The sequence below is a fragment of the Jaculus jaculus genome, chromosome 4 (assembly GCF_020740685.1).
Source record: "Jaculus jaculus isolate mJacJac1 chromosome 4, mJacJac1.mat.Y.cur, whole genome shotgun sequence".
NCBI classification, from domain to species: Eukaryota; Metazoa; Chordata; class Mammalia; order Rodentia; family Dipodidae; genus Jaculus; species Jaculus jaculus.
In genome coordinates this window covers 151283652-151309290 of record NC_059105.1, presented here as the reverse complement: position 1 = coordinate 151309290, position 25639 = coordinate 151283652, and the positions used below count along the sequence as shown (strand labels likewise).

Below are 25639 nucleotides of genomic sequence, written 5' to 3'. Positions count from 1 at the left end.
GCATCTGGCTTAAGTGGGACCTGGAGAGTAGAACATGAGTCCTTAGACTTCCCAAGCAAGAACTTTAACCACTAAGCTATCTCTCCAGTCTTCCTATATTGTTGGATAAAAAATGATCATTTGCTTATTTCCCCCTTAATAATTACTACTTAGTATCTTTATTTTTTTAATTTTCAAACCAATTAAATTGGTCAACAATGTTTTAGTATAAATTAAACAATATTAAAATGTTATTTATTTTATAGTTAAATGTGTTGAATAAATGTATGGTACAGTCTCATTGATAATTACTAAATTCAAAATAATGTTGTCTGAATTTAAAATATGATTTGGATCACAATTACATATATGATCATATCAGTATTGTATTAGAAATATTACAACAGGAACATTTATAGAAGTTGCTTTATATATAAGAATCAAAGGGATTCATCAGTGTCTTTGATTGAAAAAGTACAAGGAATTAATATAATCAAAACCATTAAATGCATGTATGAAAATTTAACAAAACCCTTTCCTTTATACAATTAATACATATTATTCAAATTAAATGTAAAAGAATTAAAAAATAAATACAAGTTTCCACAAACCAATAACTTAGTTTCAAACATGTCCATGTAACATATTTTTGCTCTTATTTTGTTTTTTTTATGTTTAATTTGTACATTTAGTATCATGAACTAATTTTATTTGTAATTATTATGTGAATTTAATATGTTTGTGCTTATTGAGACACAAATATAAATAGCATATTTAGGTATTATTACTTTTCTCATGGCATTGAAAATTTAATGCTTGAAAAAGAAGAAATAAAATCTATCTTAAAATAATAACTTCCACGAAGTAAATACAATAAAGGGCTACATGTCACATATCAATTAATGTCCCCTTGAACAATATCATGAGATTTGGTAGATATTAAGTAGAAAGGTATTATTTTAAAATTAGCTTTTCTTGACAGGATAATTCCTACTTTTTGTGGATTTATTATTTCAACATCAAAATACCTGGGATATTATTCATTGATTTTTATTCACCTTTTAATTAAAATTTAAATGTATTCATTATTTTTTAAATTACATACCTATATCCAAACTCATTTTACAATTTTCATATTTGGAAATTTAATATGAACAATATATATAAACATATATACTCTTTAAAAGACTACTATCCTTCTTTGTTGCAATGTATTTTAGTATTGTTCATAATTATTCACTATGTATTCAAAAAAATACACAGCCTGAAATTGAAGTTTTGATTTCAGTTTTGAAAAAAGAAAGAAAGAAAGAAAGAATAAAGAAAAGAAAAAAGCTTTTTCAACTCATTTTGCTAATTCACTGGCTATATTCAGAGCAGAGTACTCCCAGACTTAATAAATGAAAAAATATATGGAAACAAGGAAAAATACTTTTAAATTCCCCCTTATATCAAAAGGATGTTTTTGACCATAATGGAATTAGATATATAGACAAGAGAACTCTACCAGTTACCTGATATTTATAGCACACACAAAGTAAGTTCAATTTCTGAAAAAAATATGATTTTTAATTTAACTTCTAACCCTATCATCATAATGGACTCATAGCAACTTGATAATCCTTTCTAATAGTATGCATAAAACAGATACCAAATATTTTAGTTAGCTATTTATGCATTTTAAAAACTATTACATTACAGGCATATTTGAAAAATTTAGACATTCATCATTGATATTTTAGAGAGACAATTAAGAAAATAATTTTTAAATTCAAACTAAAATGTGGACTTTTTAGTGTACTCAACTTTGGGGCCCCAAAAGACAAACTTGCATAGAAAAAGAATCCTACTTAAAAATATATGCCATACATGAATAAGCTGTTTTGCCTAGAGACTTTTCCAACCTGGCTGCTATGGAGCTGCGGCATGTACATCCAGAGCAGAAGTAACAGCAGGGTCTGGAGAGGTGGTCTCTTCAGCCTTCTTGAATTTCCCCCCTTTTAGCAGTGTTGAAAATAGGTCTGGAAAAGCATAGGAAAGCTATATCAAATTTTCCTTAGGAGGTTTTTTTTTTTTTTTTTTTTTTTTTTTTTTTTTTTTTTTTTTTTTTTTTTTTCCCCAACATCGTTTTGGCCATGTTGTATGGTGAAAGTGCTATATGGTATGACAGCAGATACTGTTTATTAATGAATCCTCCATGTCAAGTGAACAATGTCCTCGAGAAAAAAATGCTTACATCTTATAAATTTAAATTAGCATACAATTGACAAAACATAGGTGGAAATTAAAAAAATCCTCAAAACTATCCATATATGTGAATTTCTAAGGAAAATTGAATTTTTTGGCTCATATCTTTATAAAAATTAAACTATGATGCTTAAGAAAAAGCTGGTACTTCAGATATATTATATATGTAAGTTGATTTATAATATTATGTCAGTATTTAGGCATTTGCAACACCTAAGGTAAATAAAATGAACTAAGAAATATTTCTAAGTGAACTGCATAGAACTGTGTGTGTGTGTGTGTGTGTGTGTGTGTGTGTGTGTGTGTGTATACCTGTTAATCTATGGTTAAAATATCAAAAATTATAATTTAAAATATTGAACTAAATGTCATATATAATATACATTAATATATATAATATGTAATATTATATTATATACTATATATACTATATCAAATATATATAATATATTGTATCATAGCATAAATTTTTATTTATTTTAGTATTGGTTATTAAAATTAACATTGTAATATCCAAATTAGCAAGAAAGAACATGGTATTAAATATTTATTTAAAGAACATAGATTGCTAATACAGGAACCTTTAAATCCTCAAATGCTCTCATCACTATTTACTTAAAATTCTACAAAGCTTCAGTTATTCTTACAGATCAAACACTAGTTAAATTGTTTTATCATGAATGAAAGTAGATATAAAATGCAAATATTTTTAATTCTATCATTTATATTTTGTGCTAGTGTTTTGAAAATATAATGTTTAAGATTAAATTTTATGATTTTAGAAACAAAAACAAATAACATAAAGCTATTACTTTTAAATTACTATTTTCTAACCAATGTTTTCATATGTAGAGCTGAAAATCTTTTAGGAAATGAATATTTGAATTATGAGATTCAGTTATGGTACTTATTTTAATTTCAATAATTATTTTAATTTCATTCACATTCCTAGTTACCATGTCTTTACTTATCATTTTATATAAGCTTTACTGATATTTTAAAACATTAGAAACATTATAAACAATATTAATTGAATTTTACTAATATTTCTATGCCTACTTACCATATAACTAAGACAATCATGGAGTAAAATTCTATTTACTCAACTTCAACGCTTAAAAAAAAGACATAAAACCAGTAAAGACATTTGTAGTTCTCTGATCTACTCTAGGTTAGCATTCTCAAAGCCTGGATTTTATTATTTTAAAAGCATGCTAATAACATAATAAGATATGCTAGGAAACCAGTTCTGAAAACAAATTATCACTTACTGAAGTGATAATTTACAACTAAAATTAGAAATCCCAAATGTGTTAATATATTTTTGTTAATAAAATGACAGAATCTGATTTAATCAGAATTGATTATTAATAAGAATTTAAAATCAAAAAAGAAAAAAAAAACTGAAATGAATTCTGATAGAGTTTGAAAGTAAACATAAGACCTTTAAAATTAAAAAAAAAAAAAACAAAAACGCAACCTATTCAGTCAAAGTGAAATATTCTATTAACAGGCAACTGTCTTGGTCAACTCAAAACATGCATTTTATTTCTTCTTGTGAACACATTTGAAAAGAAAATTAATTGTCATGTTTTGAAAGAGAAAACCCATTAACAAGGCGTTTTTGTTGTTGCTGCAGCAGGCTCTTGCTCTACCCTGGGCTGACTTGGAATTCACTATGTATGAAGCTTTTGATGAGTAAATTGGACTTGTAAAGTATAATTATCCATAAGACAAGTACTTTTGAATTATTATTATTATTATTATTATTTTTTGCCGATGACTGCTGTTTATTTCTTTTATTTCTTTTTTTTTTCTTTTTTTTAAATTCAATTTATTAGTTTTCATTTCAGTGAATACAGGCAGTTTGGTACCATTATTTAGGCTCATCTGTGATCTACCCCCTCCCATTAGACCCTCCTTGTTAATGAAAATGCGTCGTGCATTATGGAGTTAGCCCCCAGTTATTAGTATGATAAATGTCTCTGCAAATCATGACCCAACATGTAACTCTGACATTCTTTCCGCCCCCTCTTCCGCAAGATTTCCCTGAGCCATGTTGGGTTCATTTTTGGTCTGCTTCAGTGCTGAGGTGTTGGGGGCCTCTGAGGCTTTGGCTCTCTGATTTGGTAGGAGTTGATTTTTGTCTGCGTTGATCTCCTTCCCCTTTGTGCTGGTATCTGGTTCACAGGAAAACATCACCCTTGCTTATTTCGCCAGTTGTCCTTAGTTTCAGTTGGGCCCCTTTTGAGGTATGTTGGGGCAGCTCTCTTCTTAGGATCTGCATCTATCTTTTTTTTCCCTTGTTGTTTGTAGTGCAGCTAGGCGGTCGCCATCTTGACCGGAAGTCTTGAATTATTATTTACATATGAAATCAACATTTACATTGCCATATTTGTTATTGCATATGTTCATTTGAAAACAGGTATGAAAATATGGCATTTTATACTCAATGCAATGCACAAATCTGTGCTATATTATAAATGCCAGGACTGATTATTTTTATTTATTTCAGAGAGAGAGAGAGAGAGAGAGAGAGAGAGGCAGATAGAGAGAGAATGGGTACACAGGGCCTCTAGCCACTACAAACAAACTGCACACATCTGTGCAACCTTGTGCTTGTGCATCTGGCTTTACATGGGTACTGGGAAATCAAACATGGGTCCTCTGGCTTTGCCAGCAAGCAACCACTAAGCCATCTGTCAGGCCCAGCAAGGATTGATTTTTGTACCTTGCGATGTAGTCTCAGGCTGTCCTCAAACTCCCAAGTGATCCTCTTACCTTTGCCTCCCAAGTACTGTGATCAAAGTCATGCTTTATTGGCTTATTTTAACATAAACAATAAACCTCTTAGGAAGGGGAAGAGTAAACCTGTGATTTAGTCATAAAACTTTCTACAGTGAAAAATTCCACCAGTAGTATATCACTGAGATTTAAAGAGAATTTAAGATTGAACAGATAACTTGTTTCAAAGCCGCCAGAAATAAGTGGCTGTGATATAAGTCTCAGGGTCATGTAAGCAGATCTCTGGAAAGGAAGGAGCTGCTATATGGTGTCTCAAAGGGAGTTAATCCCAAATGTCCTGGAGTGTTCTTTAACTACCCTAAGGCTACTGGCACTAGTTTGGTCCAGGAGCTCTGGGCTCCCTTCTTTAGCTTGTTTAAACATGTTTTAAGAAGGCCATTGCTCTTTTCTGCCTTTCCAGAGGATTGAGGATGCCAGATACAGCAGAGCTTAAATTGTATCCGTAAGGCCTGGGAGAACTTTTTCGTGACTTCTGCCTTAAAAGCTGGCCCATTGTCACTCTGTATGCTTTTGGGTATTCCAAACCTTGGAATAATTTTACCCAAAAGGATCTTTACTACCTCTTGTGTTCTTTCTGTCAGGCAGGGGAAAGCCTTAACCCACCCTGTAAAAGTTATCAACCCATGCCAGCAACAGCAGGTTTTGGGACCCCCCCCCCTTGCAAGTAGGTGAAGTCAATTTTCCAGTCTTCCCCTGGGTATCCTTCTCACCTTTGACTACCAGGGGGAAGTAGATGATTATTATGGGGGTTTGTCTGTTGACAAACTTCACACCTTTGAACTAGCTGAGCCATTGTATCGATTATTCCCTTTTTTTACAAACATTCTTTTTGTTAGTTGGAGGATTGAGTTTTCTCTCCCCAAATAATACATATAATAAAGAGATTTTATGACTTTCTATTGTAAAGACTGCAGCCATCCTCCTGTGCCTCAGTGGTTGCCTTGAAGGTATACTGTGGCCTTTCAGGTGGGAGGAGGGAATCCTCCCACAGAAGGGGCACCATTCCTTCTGTCTCTAGAGCTGCAGTTTTAGCTGCAGAATCTGCCTAAATCCATTTCCTAAAATTACTGGGTCATCTCCTTTTTGATGCCCATGGCAGTGTAAGACTGCCACGTCACTAGGGAGCAAGACTGCCTCTAAAAGGTTCAGAATTTCCTTAGTGACTTTAACTGGAATTCCTGAAGCGGTTAACAAACCTCTTTCCTTCCAAATAGCAGCAGCATGAGCATGTAGTATTAAGTAAGCACATTTGGAGTCCTTATAGATATTTATCCATTTTCCTGTGCTAACATTCAGGGCTCTTGTCAGAGGTATTAGCTCTGCCAATTGGGCCCTTGTGTTAGCTGGAAGTGGGCCAGATTCAAGAATCTCAGGCTCTTTCGCCACTGCCTATCCTGCCCTCCTAGTTCCGTCCTGAACAAAAGAACTCCCGTCTGTAAACAGCTGGAGACTGGCAGTTCCTAAGGGCTAGTGCTGAGGATCTGGCCTGGCAGTGCAGGTTTCCAACAAGACCTCTTCACATGAGGGCTCAAGCACTTCTCCTCTGTAAGGTAAGTGACAGGATTGAGAGAAGAGCAACCCTTAAAGATGATTTCTGGTCCCTCTGTCATGAGGGCTTGACATTTTGCCATTCAACTATTGGACAGCCTCATGTGTCTCTTTCAACTAAGAATGCTCCCCATGTCATGAAGTGTATGTATGGTAAGAGGTCTTCCAAAGGTTAGCTTGTGTGCCTCAGGGACTAGGAATCTTACTCTACTCTTGCAATTGCCCTTAAGCACCCAGTCCAGCCTTCAGCTACTGAGTCTAGCTCTCTGCTGAGATATCCCACATTTTGGGGTGTTGGTTCACTAAGCTGAGTTAAGACACTCAGAGCTATACCTTTTCTGTCTGTCACATAGAGAGAGGACTGAGATTTGATAGATAGTCCCAAAGCAGGGTCTTGAGAGAATGTACCTTTCCGGTGTTGAAAGAGTGGCATGCCTCAGATTAGAGGGGTTAAGAGACACTTCTGTGCCTTTGGTCTCACTCATCTATGGCTCCTAACCTGAACTTGCCCGAGATGCTGACATACCAATAAGAAGCATCTCAAACACTGCATACTAGGGAGCGTAGAGGCGAGAGGGTAGGGTAAGGGTTGGGGGCAAGACACAACACTGGATCCAAATAACAATGGTACCATAAAATTCTATATTCTAAAAGACAGACTAAATGGTTGAACCTTCATCAGGTCCTTAGAGGGGCACCTGAATCACAGGGCTCTGGAGAGGGTATGATGAAGACTAAACTTAATCTTCTCCTGTTTCTCTCTCTCCCTCTCTATCTCTCTTCTCTCTTTCTTTTTTATTTTACCTATTTTTTTTTTGTCCTTCTTTTCCCTTGGTGCTTGTCTGTAGCTCCTGGTACCAGCATGTGGTCAACATCCACAATGAGCAGAGATACCTACAAGGTTTCCCAAAAGAAGATAGATTTCTGTCAGAGTACTTGACAACCCATCAAAGGTTAATGGTGAGACCCTACTGCTGAATTCACCATATGCTGTTGGTACAGAACATGGGGTGACCTGACTGGAATCTGGAAGAGAGTCAGTCCTCAGACAGTTAGCTTGTCTAGTGCCAGAAGATGCTACACAAGTGACTGGGGAAAAAGACCAACATCTATCCAAGCAACTTGTGGTCTAAGCTACTCATCAGCAAATAACTTGATATGATGCTCACACAAGTTCACTAGTGGCACATAGCCATGGTGGGAAACCAACTGCCCTTGATTTGGCTAATGGATCTGTTCAGTGGAGTGGAACTCATAGCTGGATCTGGGAAATAAGTCAGAACCATATCCAATAAAGCCCATTACCACCCTTCCACCAATTGTGGGCTACAAGTGAGCCTACATATATTAAATTCTCTGTACAATAATAATGGTTATTCCATTTATCTGGAGCTGACTTCACTCTCCATTGGAGAATTTGCTTCTGTTTTTCAGATGTATGCAGAACCAAAGGAGAGAGTCAGCCCATCACAGCTTAGAGTAATTGGGAAAATGAGCAAGAGTGCTGCTTTCTTGGTGAATCTGGCACCAGCACAAGGGTGAAGGAGATAGTCACAGAGAATACTCACCTCCTACCAAACCAGAGATCCAGAGACACAGAGGCTCCCAATACATCATCACGGAAGTAGACCAAAAATGAACCCAACATGTCTCAGTGAAATTTGTGGAATAGAGAGCAGAACGATTTTTAGAGCCACATGTTGGTCCATTAGGCACAAAGACATTGCCTCTTACCCATAACTGATAGCTAACCCCACAATGCACGATCCACATTCCCCAATGAGGAGGGTCTCTTTGTGGGGGGACAGGGAGGAGGCTGACAATGATACAAACATGGCTGTATACACACTGTATACATAACTAATAAGAAAAAGTGATTTCAAAAGCCCTTTTGAGGGCTGGAGAGATGGCTTAGCGGTTAAGCGCTTGCCTGTGAAGCCTAAGGACCCCGGTTCGAGGCTCGGTTCCCAGGTCCCACGTTAGCCAGATGCACAAGGGGGCGCACGTGTCTGGAGTTCGTTTGCAGAGGCTGGAAGCCCTGGCGCGCCCATTCTCTCTCTCTCCCTCTATCTGTCTTTCTGTCTGTGTCTGTTGCTCTCAAATAAATAAATTAAAAAAAAAAAAAAAGCCCTTTTGAGGAAAAAAAAAAACCCAAAACTTAAATGCTCATATTAAAAGTCTTATGGTAAGGACTTGGTAGTTATGACATGAACTAACTAAAGAAGATAAACTGGAGAGGAAACTTTCAATGTTGGATGTTAAATGTTGGAAGAAAAAGATTGTTACAGAGTGGTTACATGGATTGTAGAGTTAAAGTATGTAGATGAAGGTATGTATAAAGTATGTAGATAAAGATATGAGTAAGTCTAAATGAAAGGTTTAAGCGAAAGTACTTGATCAGGCTACAGATTTCTTGAGATTTAAAATGACTTTTATTCTAGGGTTTACATCAGTCTAACAATGTATGGTCCTGGCTGGTAGCAGGTCGCTATGGTATTCAGGTTGTAAACTTAACTTTAATTCATTGATGTTAATCTGTTCATAATAATGGCCAGGAAAGACTGAATTTAGAGTACCCACAATGTTAACTATGTTCATTTGTCAACCTTTTAACTAAATCTTAAGTTTAAAATTGACTCTCTAACATTTAATTCTCTCCTAAGGTTATTATATCTAAAACCCTGCCTTTAAAAAAATCTCACAAAGGAACTATTTACTCTATTCCTTGTATTTTATAAGGTAAATAGACCACATTTGAAACATTAAACAGTATTTATCTGTCACACACCTGAAAATCTTTTACTTCATGGTTAACCGTAAATGAAAATTCTAAACAAAGTTATGTCATTATTTAAAATGTAATTCCTCAATTCCTCCAACAATCACTCAATACTTTAGTTTTATTTTTTAGCACTTTAGTTTTAACTTATGTTACTACTGAACAAGTTTACCAAAGTATCACAGGAAGAATTATAGAGTGGGTTAAGGTTCAAATAGTTATAGATTATGTTGTAAAATTCTGTGTATGTTTGAAATTCAATGTTGCTCTATAAAATTGATTTGGAAGAGATAAAGAATATTTCTTGTTGGCTCAGCACTTAAATGTGCATATTTGAAAGCTAGGTGCACATAGTGGAGTGTACATTTGGAAACAGTTTGCAGTGGCAAGTGTCCTTTACATGCTCATTCTCTCTCTTTTGCATGAGACTTGTCTCCTTTTCTCATCAGATCATGGCAGTTTAATCCAGTTCCTTTATTCTTTGGGTATGTTAAATATAGCTAAATTAGTTTTAGAAACTGACTTATAAGTTGGATGAACATCTTATTTAGCTTTTAAAACTTCTAAATGTCCTCATTTAAAAATTAGATATTTATATATTATATAAAGGTATCCTCTTTCTGATGAACTTTAAAAATCATAAAAATTTTCATGTCTTCATATTTTAGCCAAAAATGTTACTACATAGTACAGTTTTCTTGTTTATTTTAAATTCTGTCAACGGATCTTTTGTTCATATTTTACTCTCTGTGGCTTCATGTGCCATAAATATGTTAATATCAGACTTTTCTGGATATCAGAATTTTGTCATTTGGTTTATACAAAGTCCATGATATTTGACTATAAATAAGTATGCATCACCATGCCTGGCTAAAACACTATTATGTTAAGATGATTCTTGATTTGTTCATGCTGAGGCTATAATCTAAATGTTATTAAAAAAGTGACTGATTGTGATTTTGTTCTTATGAAAACTTAGAAAGCTCCCATGTCTTAAGAAAATCCACTGTATACAAACAATGTTAATACAGCTTGTCTAAGCATCATGTAACAGTCATACATGTTTCTTTAGTTAAACCTTAAAATTTTTCAATGGTAAAAGGCACTTATTTAAGAAATTGCTTTGTGTTTGTCATATTGTCTGTGTAACTCAATGTTTTATTTTATTCTTGAGCTATGTAGAATCAGTCTAAGTCAAGTTTTCACTTAATTAATCATCTCATTTCTGATATCTTAAGTTCATTGCTCATAGAAATATTGATATTTAAGACATGTTTCCTTCCCTAGAAAAATAATGATAAATTGCTGTCCTACTTCCAGTTTGGACAGGGGGATTGGTACTGGCAATGGTATACAGACTAGACAAAGTTGTTTCCAAGCACATATGCTAAGCTTTTATACTGTCTTGTCTTTTCCTGGAATACAATTTCTAGTTTATAATCAATAGCCTTAAAAAAAATAAAGTTGGTATATAGGCCTAGCCAGTTCAATAAAACTCAGAATCCAAATCCTGAAGAAGCCTGTAACTCCCAGGAAAGCCCTCAGTTGCTTTAGAGTGTGAGTGAGGGGTGAGGCTAAAATGGGTTTTATCTGTTAGGGACTTAAGTTGTGTTTTCCTCCTTCTAATATCATTCCCAAGTAAGTAACCTTACATTGGCATAAGTGAACTTTTCAGCTGGAGACCTCATTTAGCCAGAAAGTTGAGAAGGGCCTCAGTTTCTTGTGAGACTAATTTCTCAGAGGCACCACAAAGCTAAAGATCATCTATGTGCTGTAACAGTGTAGTCTTAGGACCCTTCCGATCTAAGAGATCCTTTGTCAACGCCAAGTTGAACACAAGGGGGCTGTCTTTAAAGCCTTGGGATAACACTGTCCAACTAACTTGTCCTGTTCTACAAGTTGGATCTTCAAAGGAAGATAGAGGCTGGCTATCTGGATGTAGAGGTATATAGGAAAAAGTGTTCTTTAGGTCCAACACTGAGTAACGAGTAGTCCCAGAAGGAATTTGGGTTAAGAGTGTTTAAGGATTGGGTACCACAGGATAAAGGGGAACCCTTGGACCATTAATTAATCACAGGTTCTGGACTAGCCTCAATTTATTAGGGCCCATTTGTACCCCAAGAATAGGAAAATTATATTCAGTAGAACATACTTTTAGGAGTCCCTTTTTCTTTAAGGCTACAATTATGGGTTTAAGTCCCTTAATTGTGGCTTCAGGGGATACTGTTTTGGTGAGAAAAGTAAGTAGAGTCCTTAAGATGCATTTGGACAGGAGTAAAAGTGACAACTTGACCTATAGTTTCACCATCTGCCCAAACTGATGGTATACATTTTCCTCTATCAAAAGAAAACATAGGTTTTTTCCATGGGGGTAAAATAATTTTTACCTGAGATTTAAATATCTCAGCCTAGCAAAGGAGTTGGTGTCTCTGAGACTATAAGGAAGGAATAATGAAAAAGATACTCCCCAGGAACAAGCCAAAGGCTCTGTAAAGAACCTCTTTTGAACTTGACATGAGATACCCCTAAAGGCAGCTGTCTGGTTAGACCTAGCCCCAGGACAAAAATTAAGCACTGAAAATCAGGCAATTGAGTCAATGCAGAGGTTTATAGTATGCTGTGCCACCTGTCTAATTACCCGGGGCTTCTCAAGTTGGAGTGGAATCACAGGAGCCTATATGAAAGGCCCTGGGGCTCATCAATAACCTGCTGAGGGTGATGCCTCAGATTCCCTTGATTCAGTGGGCATAGGCATTTCCAGTAGTCCCATTGACATTTAGGACAGGGTCCTGGTGGGATCCTGCCATAACTTTTCTTGGGACAGTATTTACAAAAGTATCCCCTCTGTCCACAGAGAAAGCAGGCCTTAGGGGTGTCTTTAGAAGAAGCCTTTTTTTTTTTTTTTTCTGATCAACTTCCACTATCACTCTGATTTCTTGGTGACATTTATCTTTTTTTTTCTTTTTCTATTTTCTGTTTTTTTTTTTTTTTTTTTTTTTTTTGCTGTTGTTGTTTCTGTTCCCCTTCTTTCACTCTCAGCTTCCTGATTTTAATAGATAGAAATAGAGCCTGGAGCAACTGATCTAACCTCTTATCTGGTTCATCTACCAATTTTTGTAACTTCTGATGAATATCAGGTACTGACTTTGCTAAATTCTAACAAATCCTCTCAGAACTAAGACTAACCCTGAACAGGATGCTATCAGGGTGCCTTCATTATGACCAGGAGACTTAGTTTTAGTAAAAGCATTTAAGAAGTCTTAGAACCCACCTGGGAGGACCCTTACCCAATCATGCTATCTATGCCCATGGCTGTTAAAGTGATAGGCATGAACTCTTGGATTCATCACACCAGGGTTAAGAGTCCTTTGTCAAGGCCAAGCTGAAATATGGGGGCTGTCTTTAAAGTCTTAGGGTAATGCTGTCCAAGTAACCTGTCCTGTTCTATGAACAAAAGATTCCACAGAAGGGCTGGAGAGATGGCTTAGTGGTTAAGCGCTTGCCTGTGAAGCTTAAGGACCCCGGTTCGAGGCTCGGTTCCCCAGGTCCCATGTTAGCCATATGCACAAGGGGACACACGCGTCTGGAGTTCGTTTGCAGAGGCTGGAAGCCCTGGCGCGCCCATTCTCTCTCTCTCCCTCTATCTGTCTTTCTCTCTGTGTCTGTCGCTCTCAAATAAATAAATAAATAAAAATTAAAAAAAAAAGTTTCCACAGAAACCCAAAGCAGAGACTAGCATCTTCATCTGTGAGCCAATAGGAGACCTAAATTTTTCAGACGTCAGCCAGTTCAAACCTGAGATAAGTCCCTACTCCTCTCACTGGTGCAACTTCTTCTTCTCAGCATATTAATAGCCTATGTAGAAGTCAACATTAATTGGGATCACTGGGACTAAAAAGGCCAATATTTTGGTTTCTGCTCCGAAGCTACAAGGCAGCTACAGACGAGGGGACTCCTCTAACACTGGCCTTCTGGTGAGCCAAATATCATCCTAATCAGGGAGAATATGGAAACCCCAAAATAGAAGAGGGTATCCTGTGCGCAGTCTAAAACAGGAAAGTAACAATTGAGAAAAAAAAAATCTGTTCTCTTGGCTTCCTAGAGAAGGGAAACTACCTGGCCAGCATGGCTTTGACTCATCTTAACCAACAACAACAGTACTAGAGAAGTTACTACTCCAAGGTCCCTAAAATTTCCATGGTACAGCCATTAGTGACACCTCAAAATACATCTTAAATTAACTTTTGGGCCATCTGCTTGATCTTAAACATTTAAAGTAGGAAGTATAACCAAACAAAAAGGGAGACCTCAGAGCATAAAATACACCACCAACAGATGAGGCTTGGTCATTCTCTTATCACAAAACATATCTGATTTTCTGTCTATGCTATTGTTCAGCCTTTTCTTTCTACCTGCCTATGCTCAGGATGAAAATTCATTCCTTTTATGGGCCCAAGAATATGCACAGGATAGTAATCAGACTGACTGCTGAGTGTGTGGACTCTTGTTCACTTCCAACACCTCTGGATATCTATGGTGGATATTTCCTCTCCAAAAGGATGATTGGAATCAGTTACAAATATATTTTAACCAGGAGAGAGCTAGTTTTCCTACCCTAGTCCAGGTTACTATATGGGACGTCTATCAATTCTACCATAAATGAACTGGGACATAAAAAGAGCTTCTTAAAGAGGAGATTGACAAAATCCTGGGAAGGTATGTTGGTCCCCTTGCTGACAGCTCGAAATTTCTAATAAGGGAAAACAATCATAGATATGAGGGTGGTTATTTTCAAATCTGGGATACATATACAACATTATGGCAGGTTATCTTTCTTAAACAATGGATGTTCTTTCTCACAATGCACAATGTGAGGAAGCCTAAAAGTCAAGATTGTGGAAAATCCAGCAACAGATTTTGTTCTGAGTTTGCAGAGCACTACTTTTTTTTTTTTTTTTTTTTTTTTTTTTTCATACTATCCTCACATGGTCAAGAACAGAGAATGAGGAAGCAAGCATTCCTTCCAACGCGGCATTGATCCCAAACATTCGGGTGCTGTTCTCAATAATCCAATTACTCCCTCCCACCTCAACGTCAAATATGATCACATTGAAGGTTAAGCTTCAGCATGGGGTGGCTGGCGAGTTAGCTCAGGTGGTAATGTGCCTTCTTCGCAAGCATGACATCCTGAGTTCAACCCTTGTACCAATGCCAAATACACCATAGGATATACCCACCTTCACGCCTCACTGGCCATCCAGTATAGCCTAATTGGTGAACTCCAAGTCAAAGAGACACCATGTCTCAAAAAATTTGGACTGTATACCTGAGGATGACACCTGAGTTTGTTCTCTGGCCTCCATATGCCTACATCAACACAGCTATACCCACACACGTGAACATTACAAATCCTTCAATGTACAAATTTGCAGTAGACAAAAACATTTAGCCTACATCTTTTCAGTACATGAGTCTTGAAATTCAAGCCATTTCTCCATGTGCCATATGTCACCACAACCCAAAAGTCTTAGTTTGTTTCAGTATCAGCTCCAGCATCTAAAACTCATCTAAACATTACCTGATATGTGTAAAAAGACATTTATCCTGGGGTAAAATTCCTCTCAAGCTGAGAGACATAGAAGCAAATGTGGTTCCAAACATATAATGGAGATAGATATCAGGCAAGTCTTCCTATTCTAAGGGGAAATTGGAAGGAGTGGGAAGATGACGTCCCAAGAAAACCCTAGACCTAGTGAAGTCTAGTCTATGAAATGTACTGGGCTGAGATGGATTCTCTATCACCTGAGCCCAAGTACTCTAGGGACTCAGTGTCACAGTGATATTCACTTAGGTACAGTACACTGTTGTCCATATTGTGGCTTTCTGTGTTGACCACGCCCATGCCTCAAGTATGTCCATGCCAGATGTCATGAATTCATGGGTCTACAGAGTAGTCTCATACCAAGCCTTGAGCTATCATTTTTGACCCTGTGAACATTGATCCTGATGATTGTAACTTCCACACAGAGTCCTTACTTTTCGGGGGAGAAATCACCAGTGCTTAACCTTCATTTTATTTGTCCCCTTTTCTGAATATTTGAGTCCTGACTAGTAGTAGTTCTGCAGAAAAAAAAAAAAAAATCCAGATAAAATCAAAGGCTCACCCCCACAAAACATCTCCTCATAATATTATGTCTTCCACTTCCCTGAACTCTTTTTTCTGGTTATGTCTTTTTCTTTCATTCTTCATGTGCATGCTAAGGGTTTTCTTAATCTTTAAATTCTACTTTCTCAGCAATTCTATTTTCATTCATGTCTGTTTATATTTTACAATAATAAGTTGGAATAAATGTAGTTTTGCTTAGGATCACTTTGAAAAAACTTCCAATTTCATCCCTTACAAATAAGAGAAGTTGAATATTAAACCAAGCTAGGTAACAGTTCATAACAAGAACTGTTTTTTTGCCATTTCCCATTTCTAATAACATGTTTCTCTTTTCTATTTGTGATCTCATCAGAATGACTTTTTCATTTATACTTTACCAGTATTGTAACATGATTTCTGAAATCAGGAGATCTTCTACAGCTTGTTCTCCTTCCAGAGCCCTCATCAAAGCTAGCTTTAGTGATGCCATTAAAGACAGATTTTTCTAACAAATAACACACTTTTCTTGCCTCCATTCATTATCTACTTTCACAATCACTTATAAATGTTTCATTATTTTTTCACAGCAGTGGGATGGTTTGAATATAAATTGTGTGCATAAAAAAAAAATCAAAATAGCCTAAATTGTCATTGATTAAGTGGGGGCATATAGCATTTAGAACCCTGCTGAAGGAAGTGTGTAACCAGGAGTATATCTTGGGGGATGAATTTAGCCTGAAAAGTGTGTTTTGAGTCAGACTGTATATTGCCTGTTCTTTCTCTGACATGTATACATGATGAAGTAAGCCAGCTTCCTTTACCCTGATGAATCTTCCCCTGGAATCTATAAGCCTGAAATAAACCCCTTTCTCCCATAATTTGCTTTTGGCAAGGTTTTTTTCCCCAACAATATGAAAGCAACTATGAGTAAGTATCCCATTTCTCAGTAACAATTTCTGTGTTTCAAGCATTCTGTGTCACTTCAGACAGCGATACATGATTTAAATAGTTACACTAATTTTCATACTTCCCAGGACTGGATGCCTGCCATCAAGACACTTGCATTATTAAGGTGAAGACACTATTCTGGCATACAAATAACCACCTTCCTCATTGTCTTCCCACATGATAGAAAAGAGTGAATGAGGAAAACAAAAAGTTACCTCATGCATCTTAAGTGGGTGCAGATTCTGTGCATGGGGACTTGGCTTTTAAGGGTCCCACTTCCAAATGTCATTTTATTAGGCTTCAACATATAATCTGGGCAGGGGGTGATCATCATTCACTCAATAACAGTTAGCACTGCAAATATTTGGATTATTCAGGAAATTTCCAAATACAGCTGAGTAAACAAATCTGTGGCTCAGTGTTGGATTGGTTCAAGTGTTTCCTGGTTTTGAGATGGCTTTAGGAGTTGTACAAAAAAAAAAAAAAAAAAAAAAAGCTTGGTCCTCTGGTTGGGGAAAAGAAAGGACACTTGTCTACTTACCACAACCTCTAGGAACTTCTTACCCTAGATGTTACACCTTAATGGTAAGTACCTTGGGCCTTAGGTAAAGTAGCTACTATTCTGATTTAAAAGGCAAAGGGAAAGAATCTTGTAAACTGTAATTTTATTTGATTATATGTCATAATATTAAAGATATCCAGAGCTACCTTGAAAGAATAAATTTTAGTGAAGATATGAAAAATTTCCTATACAATATTGGTAGTATTTGACAACAACATGAAATTGTAGGTAAAGGGAAAGAGAATACCTGATAAATATAACCTCAAAACTCACAATCAGTCTTATAGATGAATAAGTCATACAGCTCTATAATTCTTCCATTGATAGGATTAGATATTATTTGAAAATTACTTATGAGTAAAACTACAAAATTTTTTTTTCATTTTGTGATAGTGGTAGAATTATATAGATTAGGCTTATTCTGGCGCTAATAATAAGAGTAAACTCTGGGGATGAGGAAACTTAGAGTACTTGGGAATATTTGTGGAAGAAACGAGAGCGTACCCTTGAAAATGAAGCCAGTGAAAGGAAAGTCTCTTGCATTAGAGAACCACATATGCAAAGGACATCCCCTCTCCCCCATGTCTACAGTGTAAGAAGGAAGGGTGCAAGAGGCCACACAAAGACTGGCTGACAGAGCTGCAGTTTTGCACTGAGGGACCAGAGGCTAGATCTGTTTTTATTTAGAAGGGAAGGGATAAAGTGGACTTCTGGGAAGCATACCAGGTTAGGCTGAGTTCAAAAGTTGTGAAACAAAAGCCTCAGTCCTTGCTTGCCTGAAGCTGTGTACGTGCTGGATGGGAGTTAAAGCAACCCAGCGGAGCCTGGAAGTAACCCTAAACAGCCTTTTAAAGATCCACCTCACCAGCTCACTCTCAGAATTTGCAGTGCAAGTCTCACAAACTTCAAGCAGCGTTGTAAACTTTGGCTTTCTCCAAAAATATGAGAAGAACCAATTCTTTTAATAATAAAATTCTTGTCTCTAGTGATTTTCAATGACTCTAAACACACAGAAAAAATATACAAAATCTTCTAACGAAGCCTAATGCTAAGCTATCAAAAAAACAGTTATCTATAAGATGTCTATTAATAGAAAAGTCAACAAGTTTCAGGGTAAAATGATAAGACACAAGGCCTAAATCACAGAGGACACAATGTTCAGTATATAATAACTAGTAATCAGGGACAGGGAAAGGTAAATGAAATAAAATAGAGAGAGAAAATTCTCACAATTTAAACAAATTAAAAAAAAAATGCCTAGGTGTTGAACCTGGCATGATAATGCACAGCTTTAATCCCAGTACTGAGGAGGCAGAGGTAAGAGAATCATCATGCGTTCAAGGCCACCCTGAGACAACATACTGAATTCTAGGTCAGCCTGAGGTAGATTGAGACCCTACCTCAAAAAAAAAAAAAAAAAAAGTAGATGGTGAAGTGGATTTATAATGGTAATGATAAACCAGTTAAATCTGTTACAAAACATCTATATAATGAATGAATTTTTGATTACTTTGAGGGAAGATGTTAAAATTATAAAACAAATCAGAAGAAACAAAAGAGTCCAAATAAGAAAAAAAATTAAACTGTAGAAGAGAAAAATTTAATATAAAATAAAAAGGAAAATATAATGACTAAAATAAAAATAATATTACACAAAATAGGGAAAAATATTGAGGAATCTGAAAAACAGACTAATAGAAATCACCTACCCTGAACGGGACAAAGAGTTGAGAAAGACTGAAAAGGACAGCTAAGTGACCTGGGCTATAATGGAGATGTATTTATATAACTAGTTGGAATAACAATAAGTGATACATCAGACTTGATTCATAAATACCCTTGAAACTGATCAGATTTTATAACATTCATAAATGATAATCCACACTCAGAAGTTCAGAAAATATGGAGGATAACAGGCAAGTCACTGTTTTTTGTTTTTTTTTTTTAATTATGGACGTTAGAAGACTGAATTTCACATAATATTTGTAAAAAAACAACAAAACTAAGGATTAATGAGTCATTTTTTGAAACATTATAAAGGCAATAAAGTTACTAGAAAGGCAGATTATTCTTAAATCAACAAGATAATTAAAAATTGGAAAATATCAAAGATTTATTTGAGAAATTATAGAACTATGTTGAAACAATGACAGATGATTATAAAATAATTTAAGCAAAGTGTTCATGCTATGATTAAACAAATAAATTGATGCTGTTGCTTCTCCTTTTTATGTACATTTATATACCTTTAAACAGTGTTGGAATAATAAGAGACATACATGCTTGTAGGACTTTGCTAGTCTGGAAGAGTAGAAGGAATATTATGGACAGCCTCACCAGGTAAAATGTTTAATTAATGATACTTAAAATTGTATATATCAGAGAAGTTCAGAGACAATCATTTATATTGAAATGGAAGGTCATTGGAAGGTTCTGAAAACTAGTAGTAGATATAATCTGGCAATTTGTGAGAAGAAAATATCAGTGTTCAACTCCAATAATATTCATTAATTGAATTGGTTAGTCTAATAAGGACCAACAATAATCTTACATGAGTTCCAAAAACTAATTCATTGATCCAAAATAAATGAAAAACATAGTAGAATTACAGAGAATGACATGTTTTTATTTAACACATAATGGAAGTCATTCTTCAAGTATTTAATACTTATATTTCATTATTTAAGTAATCTTATTGTAAGATTTCACACTCCTAATTAATTAATTAATTTTGAAAGTGAGTATGTGTGTACCAGAGCTTCTCATACTACAAAGAAAATCCAGATTCAAATCAGTGTCAATTTGTGCATTTGGTTTTACACTTGTCCTGAGGAATCAAACTTGGTCCATCAAGTTTTACAAACAAGTACCTTTAACACTCCAACCTGAGATTTTACACTCTTAAATAAAAGAGAGAAAAATAAAATAGGAAATGGCTCAGTGGATAAACTGCTTTCTGCACAAGTGTGATTTAATTTCCATTTTCCACATAAGGCTAGACAGGTATTGTAACAGACTCTGTAATCCCAATACACTTTCAATGAGAGGTGGAGACAGAAGAAGCTCCCAGAAGCTAGTGATCCAGGTTGACTTGTGAATGCATCAATGAACAATGAGTAACACTTCCTCAAGTTAAGTGGAAGGCAAGGATGAAACCTGGATGCTTTCCTCTGACAGTCACAGTAGAGCCATGGTATGTGTGTGCTCACAGTATCACACATACATACACCACACACACACACACACACACACACACACACACACACACACAAATATTTTGGGTGAAAAATTTACATAGTTTTGATAGAAGTATAATTTGATAGAAGTATAATTTTATTTTTTTTCTTTATTAGTTATGTACATACTCTGTTTGTAAACAGCCATGTTAGTGCCATTCTTAGCCTCTTCCTTGTCCTCTCCCCTCAGAAAGGACCCTCCTCCTTGGGGATTGAGGGTCATGCATTGTGGGGATAGCCATCAGTTACAGGGAAGAGGCAATGTCTCTGTGCATAATGTCTCAACTTGTGGCTCTAACAATCTTTCTGCCCCCTCTTCCATAAATTTCCCTGAGCCATGGCCAATAGGGAGGGAGGGGAGGGAGAGGAGGGTAAAGAAGGGGGACACAAATCTAGACTCAATTGGAAATGGTACCATAAAAGCCTATATCCTAAAAGAAAGACTAAAAGTTTGAATCTTCATCAGGTACTTAGAGGGAACACATGAATCAAAGGGCCCTGGAGAGGGTATGATGAAGATTAACCTTAATTTTAAATTTTATTTTAATATTTACCAAGTATATATTTCAGAATGAATATAGTCATTAGAAAAGAAACATGTAAGTATATCAACCCCTCCCCTTAGATATTCCTAGAACTTAAATGAAACAATGATGTGTATCAAAACAGCATTATAATTAGTCAATTGTTTTCAGTATTTTATTTTTTTTTACATTAGAGAGAGTGAAAGAATGGGAGTGCCAGGGCCTCTAGCCACTGTGAACAAATTCTAAATGCATGCACTACCTTGTGGATCTTGGGGAATTGAACCTGGGTCCTTTAGCTTTGCAGGCAAGTGCCTTAATGATAAACCATATCTCCATCCCTATTCAACTACTTTTATGTAAACAAATTTTATTTTTAGCTTTATTAAGGAAAGTATTGCATATTATTATTGCTTTCGTTAGCTGCAGACATTTTGAAAAATTTCTCTCCTTGAAAAAAATTACTTGTATAAATTTACTTCTTTCAAGAAAACCAAACTGCCAAAATGTTATTTGGTATTTATGCGCAAATGTTTTCATATATGTTTGGAGATACAATGTGTGAAAAATTAAAAGGCATTAATTTTCAGATGTTTGTCAAAATGTGTGAATATGTTATTTGATGTAAAATATCATAAAATTGTTTTATACATTGAATTATGACATGATCAACATCACTGAAAAACCTTTCTTTTTGCTCATTGTAAAAATTCTCATAAATAACTACACTAATGAATAGATTCGTTAAAATATTTGAAGCTGTCTGGTTGGTGTTCTCTTACAGAAGATGACTTGATAATGCATAGGCTCTCATACTCCAGACTCTTTACTCTGAAATTAGGTGTTTAGTATATATGACTGTCCACAAATGTCAATGCCAAATTATAGTAGAAAAATACATATTGCTATAATTTCACATTTTTTTCTGTTCTAAAAAACTGTCATTTGTCTTAAGATGCCTCATAATTTCATAGGAATCTGGTATTCATTTCTTTTTCCTAATTTTTCGCTTTTACAGTTATTAGTGTAATTGCATTTATTTTTTATTTTTAAAAATTTTTTATTTATTTATTTGAGAGCGACAGACACAGAGAGAAAGACAGATAGAGGGAGAGAGAAAGAGAATGGGCGCGCCAGGGCTTCCAGCCTCTGCAAACGAACTCCAGACACGTGTGCCCCCTTGTGCATCTGGCTAACGTGGGACCTGGGGAACCGAGCCTCGATCCGGGGTCCTTAGGCTTCACAAGCAAGCGCTTAACTGCTAAGCCATCTCTCCAGTCCTGAAATTGCACTTCTTTTAAGGTTCATACACATATATTACTGCTACTCTCACTTTTGGTTAGAGAAGCTTCTCTTTTTAGAAAGAAGTGACTTCTGGGATGACTCAAAAAATAGTGCTGAGAAGTGTCAGAGGAGTACTGAGCACTGAAACATCTCTATCACACCTTTCAAGATCAGTGTCCACTGGTGAAGAGATGGTTGGAAGAATCTAAGAGCCAAAGTAAGGGTAGGAGTGCTTACAATGCACCATTCCAGACACAAAATGGCCTGAATATCTATGACTATGTAACAGCTGTCAATACCCAATCAAGACCAGCATAATAGGAGAAAAATAAAAAAAAAAATAAATAGCATAAGTAAGCAAATAGCAGAAATAAGCAAAATAAAAAGCATAAAAGGAGGAAAATAAAAGAAAGACTAATTGAGGGTGGCAATATGATGGAGAGTGGAGTTGTGAAGGGGAAAGTGAGGTGGGAATTATCATGGTCTGTTGTCTGTAATTATAGAAGCTGTAAATAATAAAAAAATAAAAATTAAAAACAATTTTGTGAAGAAATGACAAATTTCATTCATAGATCTATAGGAGTCAAAGGTGATTTGTAAAAATTCCAAGAACCTGAGCAACTTGCTCTCAAATTATCTTCCCATGGCAGACAGCATTTAAATTGTGACAAATTTCCATAATAATCACAAGCTAAGGGTATTTGATAGTATATGAATAATGCAGGTCTGCAGCTTTGATACTTAAAAGTGTAATAATTACATATTGTTAATATAAATATATAGTAAAGCAATTCCTTCAAAATCTACCTGGCTAATTCTGTTGAATACCAATTATGTTTTTTATCATTTTAAGTTTGTGTGTTTTTCTTCCTTTTTTATTAGTAAGAATATATTTTGTATGGATACATCATGTGTTGGCACCATCTTTTCCCTCGTCTCTGGCCCCATTCCGCAGGGGCACCCTACTCAGTGAGCATGTTGGTATTTCCAATGGGGTTGAGGGTTATGCCTTGTGGGAGCAGCAGTCAGTTATTGGGTGGAGGCAATGCCTCTGGGCATGATGCCACAACCTGAGGCTCTTATATTCTTTCCAAACCTCAAGCTGATTCAGGTGAGGAACTGCAGATGTGTGAGAACATGTGGCAGTTGCCTTTCTGTGATTTGTGTGTTCTCTGAGTATGATCTGATCTAAGCCCATCCATTTTTACACAGATTTCATTGTATCATTTTTCCTTCCTTCTGAGTAGAATTCCATTGTGCATATTTGTACCACAACTTTGTTATCCATTTGTCCAATGACAGGCACCTGAGTAGTTTCCAGTTCTTACCTATAATGAATTGAGCAGTTTTAAACATGGTTGGGCAAATATCTCTGTGGTAAAGCATGAAGCATTTAGGATAAACACCCACTAAGGGAATAAATGGATCTGTTAATGGTTATATATTCATCTTTTCCAGGAATCTTCATGTTGATTTCCATAATGGTTGTACAATTTTGCATTTCCACCAATATTTAATGAGAGTTCTTATCCACATCTTTACCAACTTTTTTTTGTCATTTGAGTTTTTAATGATTGCCATCCTTACTAGAGTGAGGTGGAATCTCATAGTTTAAATTTGCATTTCCCTGATGGTTAGGGATGTTAAAATTTTTTCTTAAGTGTGTGTTAGCCATTTATATTTATTTCTATTCAGTTCTCTATCCTATGTTTTCAGTTGGTTGTTTGATGTTTTGATCTTTGACAAAGGTGCCAATAGCATAGACTAGAGAAAAGACAATATCTTCAACAAATAGTGATGGACAAATTGGATAAGCACATGTGGAAAAATGAAAGTAAACCCACTCATCTTACCATACACAAAAGTCAATTCCAAATGAAATAAAGACCTCAGTAGAAGAACTAAAACTCTTCAACTACTGGAAGAAAAAAAAATGGAGGAACTCTCCACTATATAGGAGTGGGTAAAGGCTTTCTGAACAACAATCCAGCATCTTAGGAAATTAAACAATCTCTCAGCCAATGGGATCTCATGAAGCTAAAAAAATCTTTTGCACAAACATATCACAATTAGAGCTAATAGATTGTCCATAGAATAGAAGAAAATGTTTGCCAGCCATACCATTAACATAGGCCTAATATATACAATTGACAGAGAACTAAGAAATCTAAACAATAAAAAATGTGTATGTTTTAAGTAATGGAAATACATGTTTAAAAGTAAGAAGATAGGTCATGCATTGTGAAGTTAGATAGCTCTCTCAAAAAGGCTTTAGTTAAAATAGTATAATATAAAATACTGAGTTCATGGTAGAATATAATGGCTTTTAAGAAACTTTGTTTTGAAAAAAATATAAAGGTAGAAAGAGCATGGGAAATACGAATCAAAATTAAATATGTTGCTAGATATTCAATTACAAACATGTCATATCTTACCACTTAAATAGTTTCAAAGTGACTTTCAACTATCATGTCATTTTAATTATATCCAGTTTAATTGGGATATTTACAAAGGAAAATAAGCTTTCTCCCAAACTATCATTTTCATAAAATAAAATGACAATCACTTTTATAGTGCCTGAAATATACTTTCAAAATTAGTTCCATATTTAATCAAGGTGTAAGTTTTTTACCAATACTTCACCTAGTGATTTTTTTCAAAACATTGGAGCCTTTGCTGAATTAATTATTCCATTAGGTATTGAAAAGTGCTAATTTTTAATTTTTGCTTCCTTCCATATGTAATAAGTGTCTTTTTCCCCACAATTAAAAGCTATCTCTCATTAAATCAAGCCATCTGGCTATATAAAAATAGTGATTGAACAAGAAAATGTACATAAATGTTTAATTCTTTCCTCAAATTGCAAATTTTCAAAGACTTGCTACAATATCCTACTCTAGATATAAAATGATTATCTTCTTTCTCTTTCTGTACACCCCCTATGAAATATGAACATATTTTCATATGCATACAAAAACACAGTAGAATAACATGATTTTAAATCATATGTTGCAAGATATTTTAATTATTACTTTGTATATTAAAATTGTCACAATATCAGCAAACAAAACCTATCAAAGGAACATTTATGTTTTCACAAACATACATATACTACATTGAAAGTTATGACTTTAAATAAAAATATTTATTGTTTTCAAATATTTTAGCTAGAGAACATCATGAAATTACTTAGCGGTTACTCATTGCTAATTAAGTATCACATTTTAGTCTACTTTAGGATAAAAATAATAACCATTGACTATTAAATCTATGATATTAAAATTACCAGTTTTTTTTTATTTTGAAGAAACTTTATAATGCCAAATCAAACACATGCTAACATAAAAAATAATTTTGTAATAAATGTAGAAATGAAATATGTGGTATGATTTATGTAGTCAAGTAGCTAGTTCTTCAAAAACTGTTTGGGTATGATCTGGAGAAGACAAAGTACTCATTATTAATTTTCAAATACTACCCGATTTTAGGTATGCTTAGAAGATAATATAATGCTTCTGATCATTAAAGACATATAAATGACTGTCACCATGTATTTTATTAATATTTTCCTAAATATTTTTT

At 35.1% G+C, this 25639-nt stretch overlaps 1 protein-coding gene across 2 annotated transcripts in view; it reads right to left on the bottom strand.

Moving 5' to 3' along the window:
• Epha6 (EPH receptor A6) overlaps positions 1–25639 on the bottom strand; it is a 1036261-nt gene that overhangs the window by 891114 nt on the left and 119508 nt on the right. The window contains exon 3 of one of the 2 annotated variants that reach the window (XM_004663308.3): positions 1884–2000. The exons of the other annotated variant lie outside the window; for it this stretch is intronic. Within the exon in view, the coding sequence (XP_004663365.1) occupies positions 1884–1913 (30 nt within the window). The 5' untranslated portion in view covers positions 1914–2000. The remainder of the gene's footprint in view (positions 1–1883; positions 2001–25639) is intronic. 2 annotated transcript variants of the gene reach the window in all.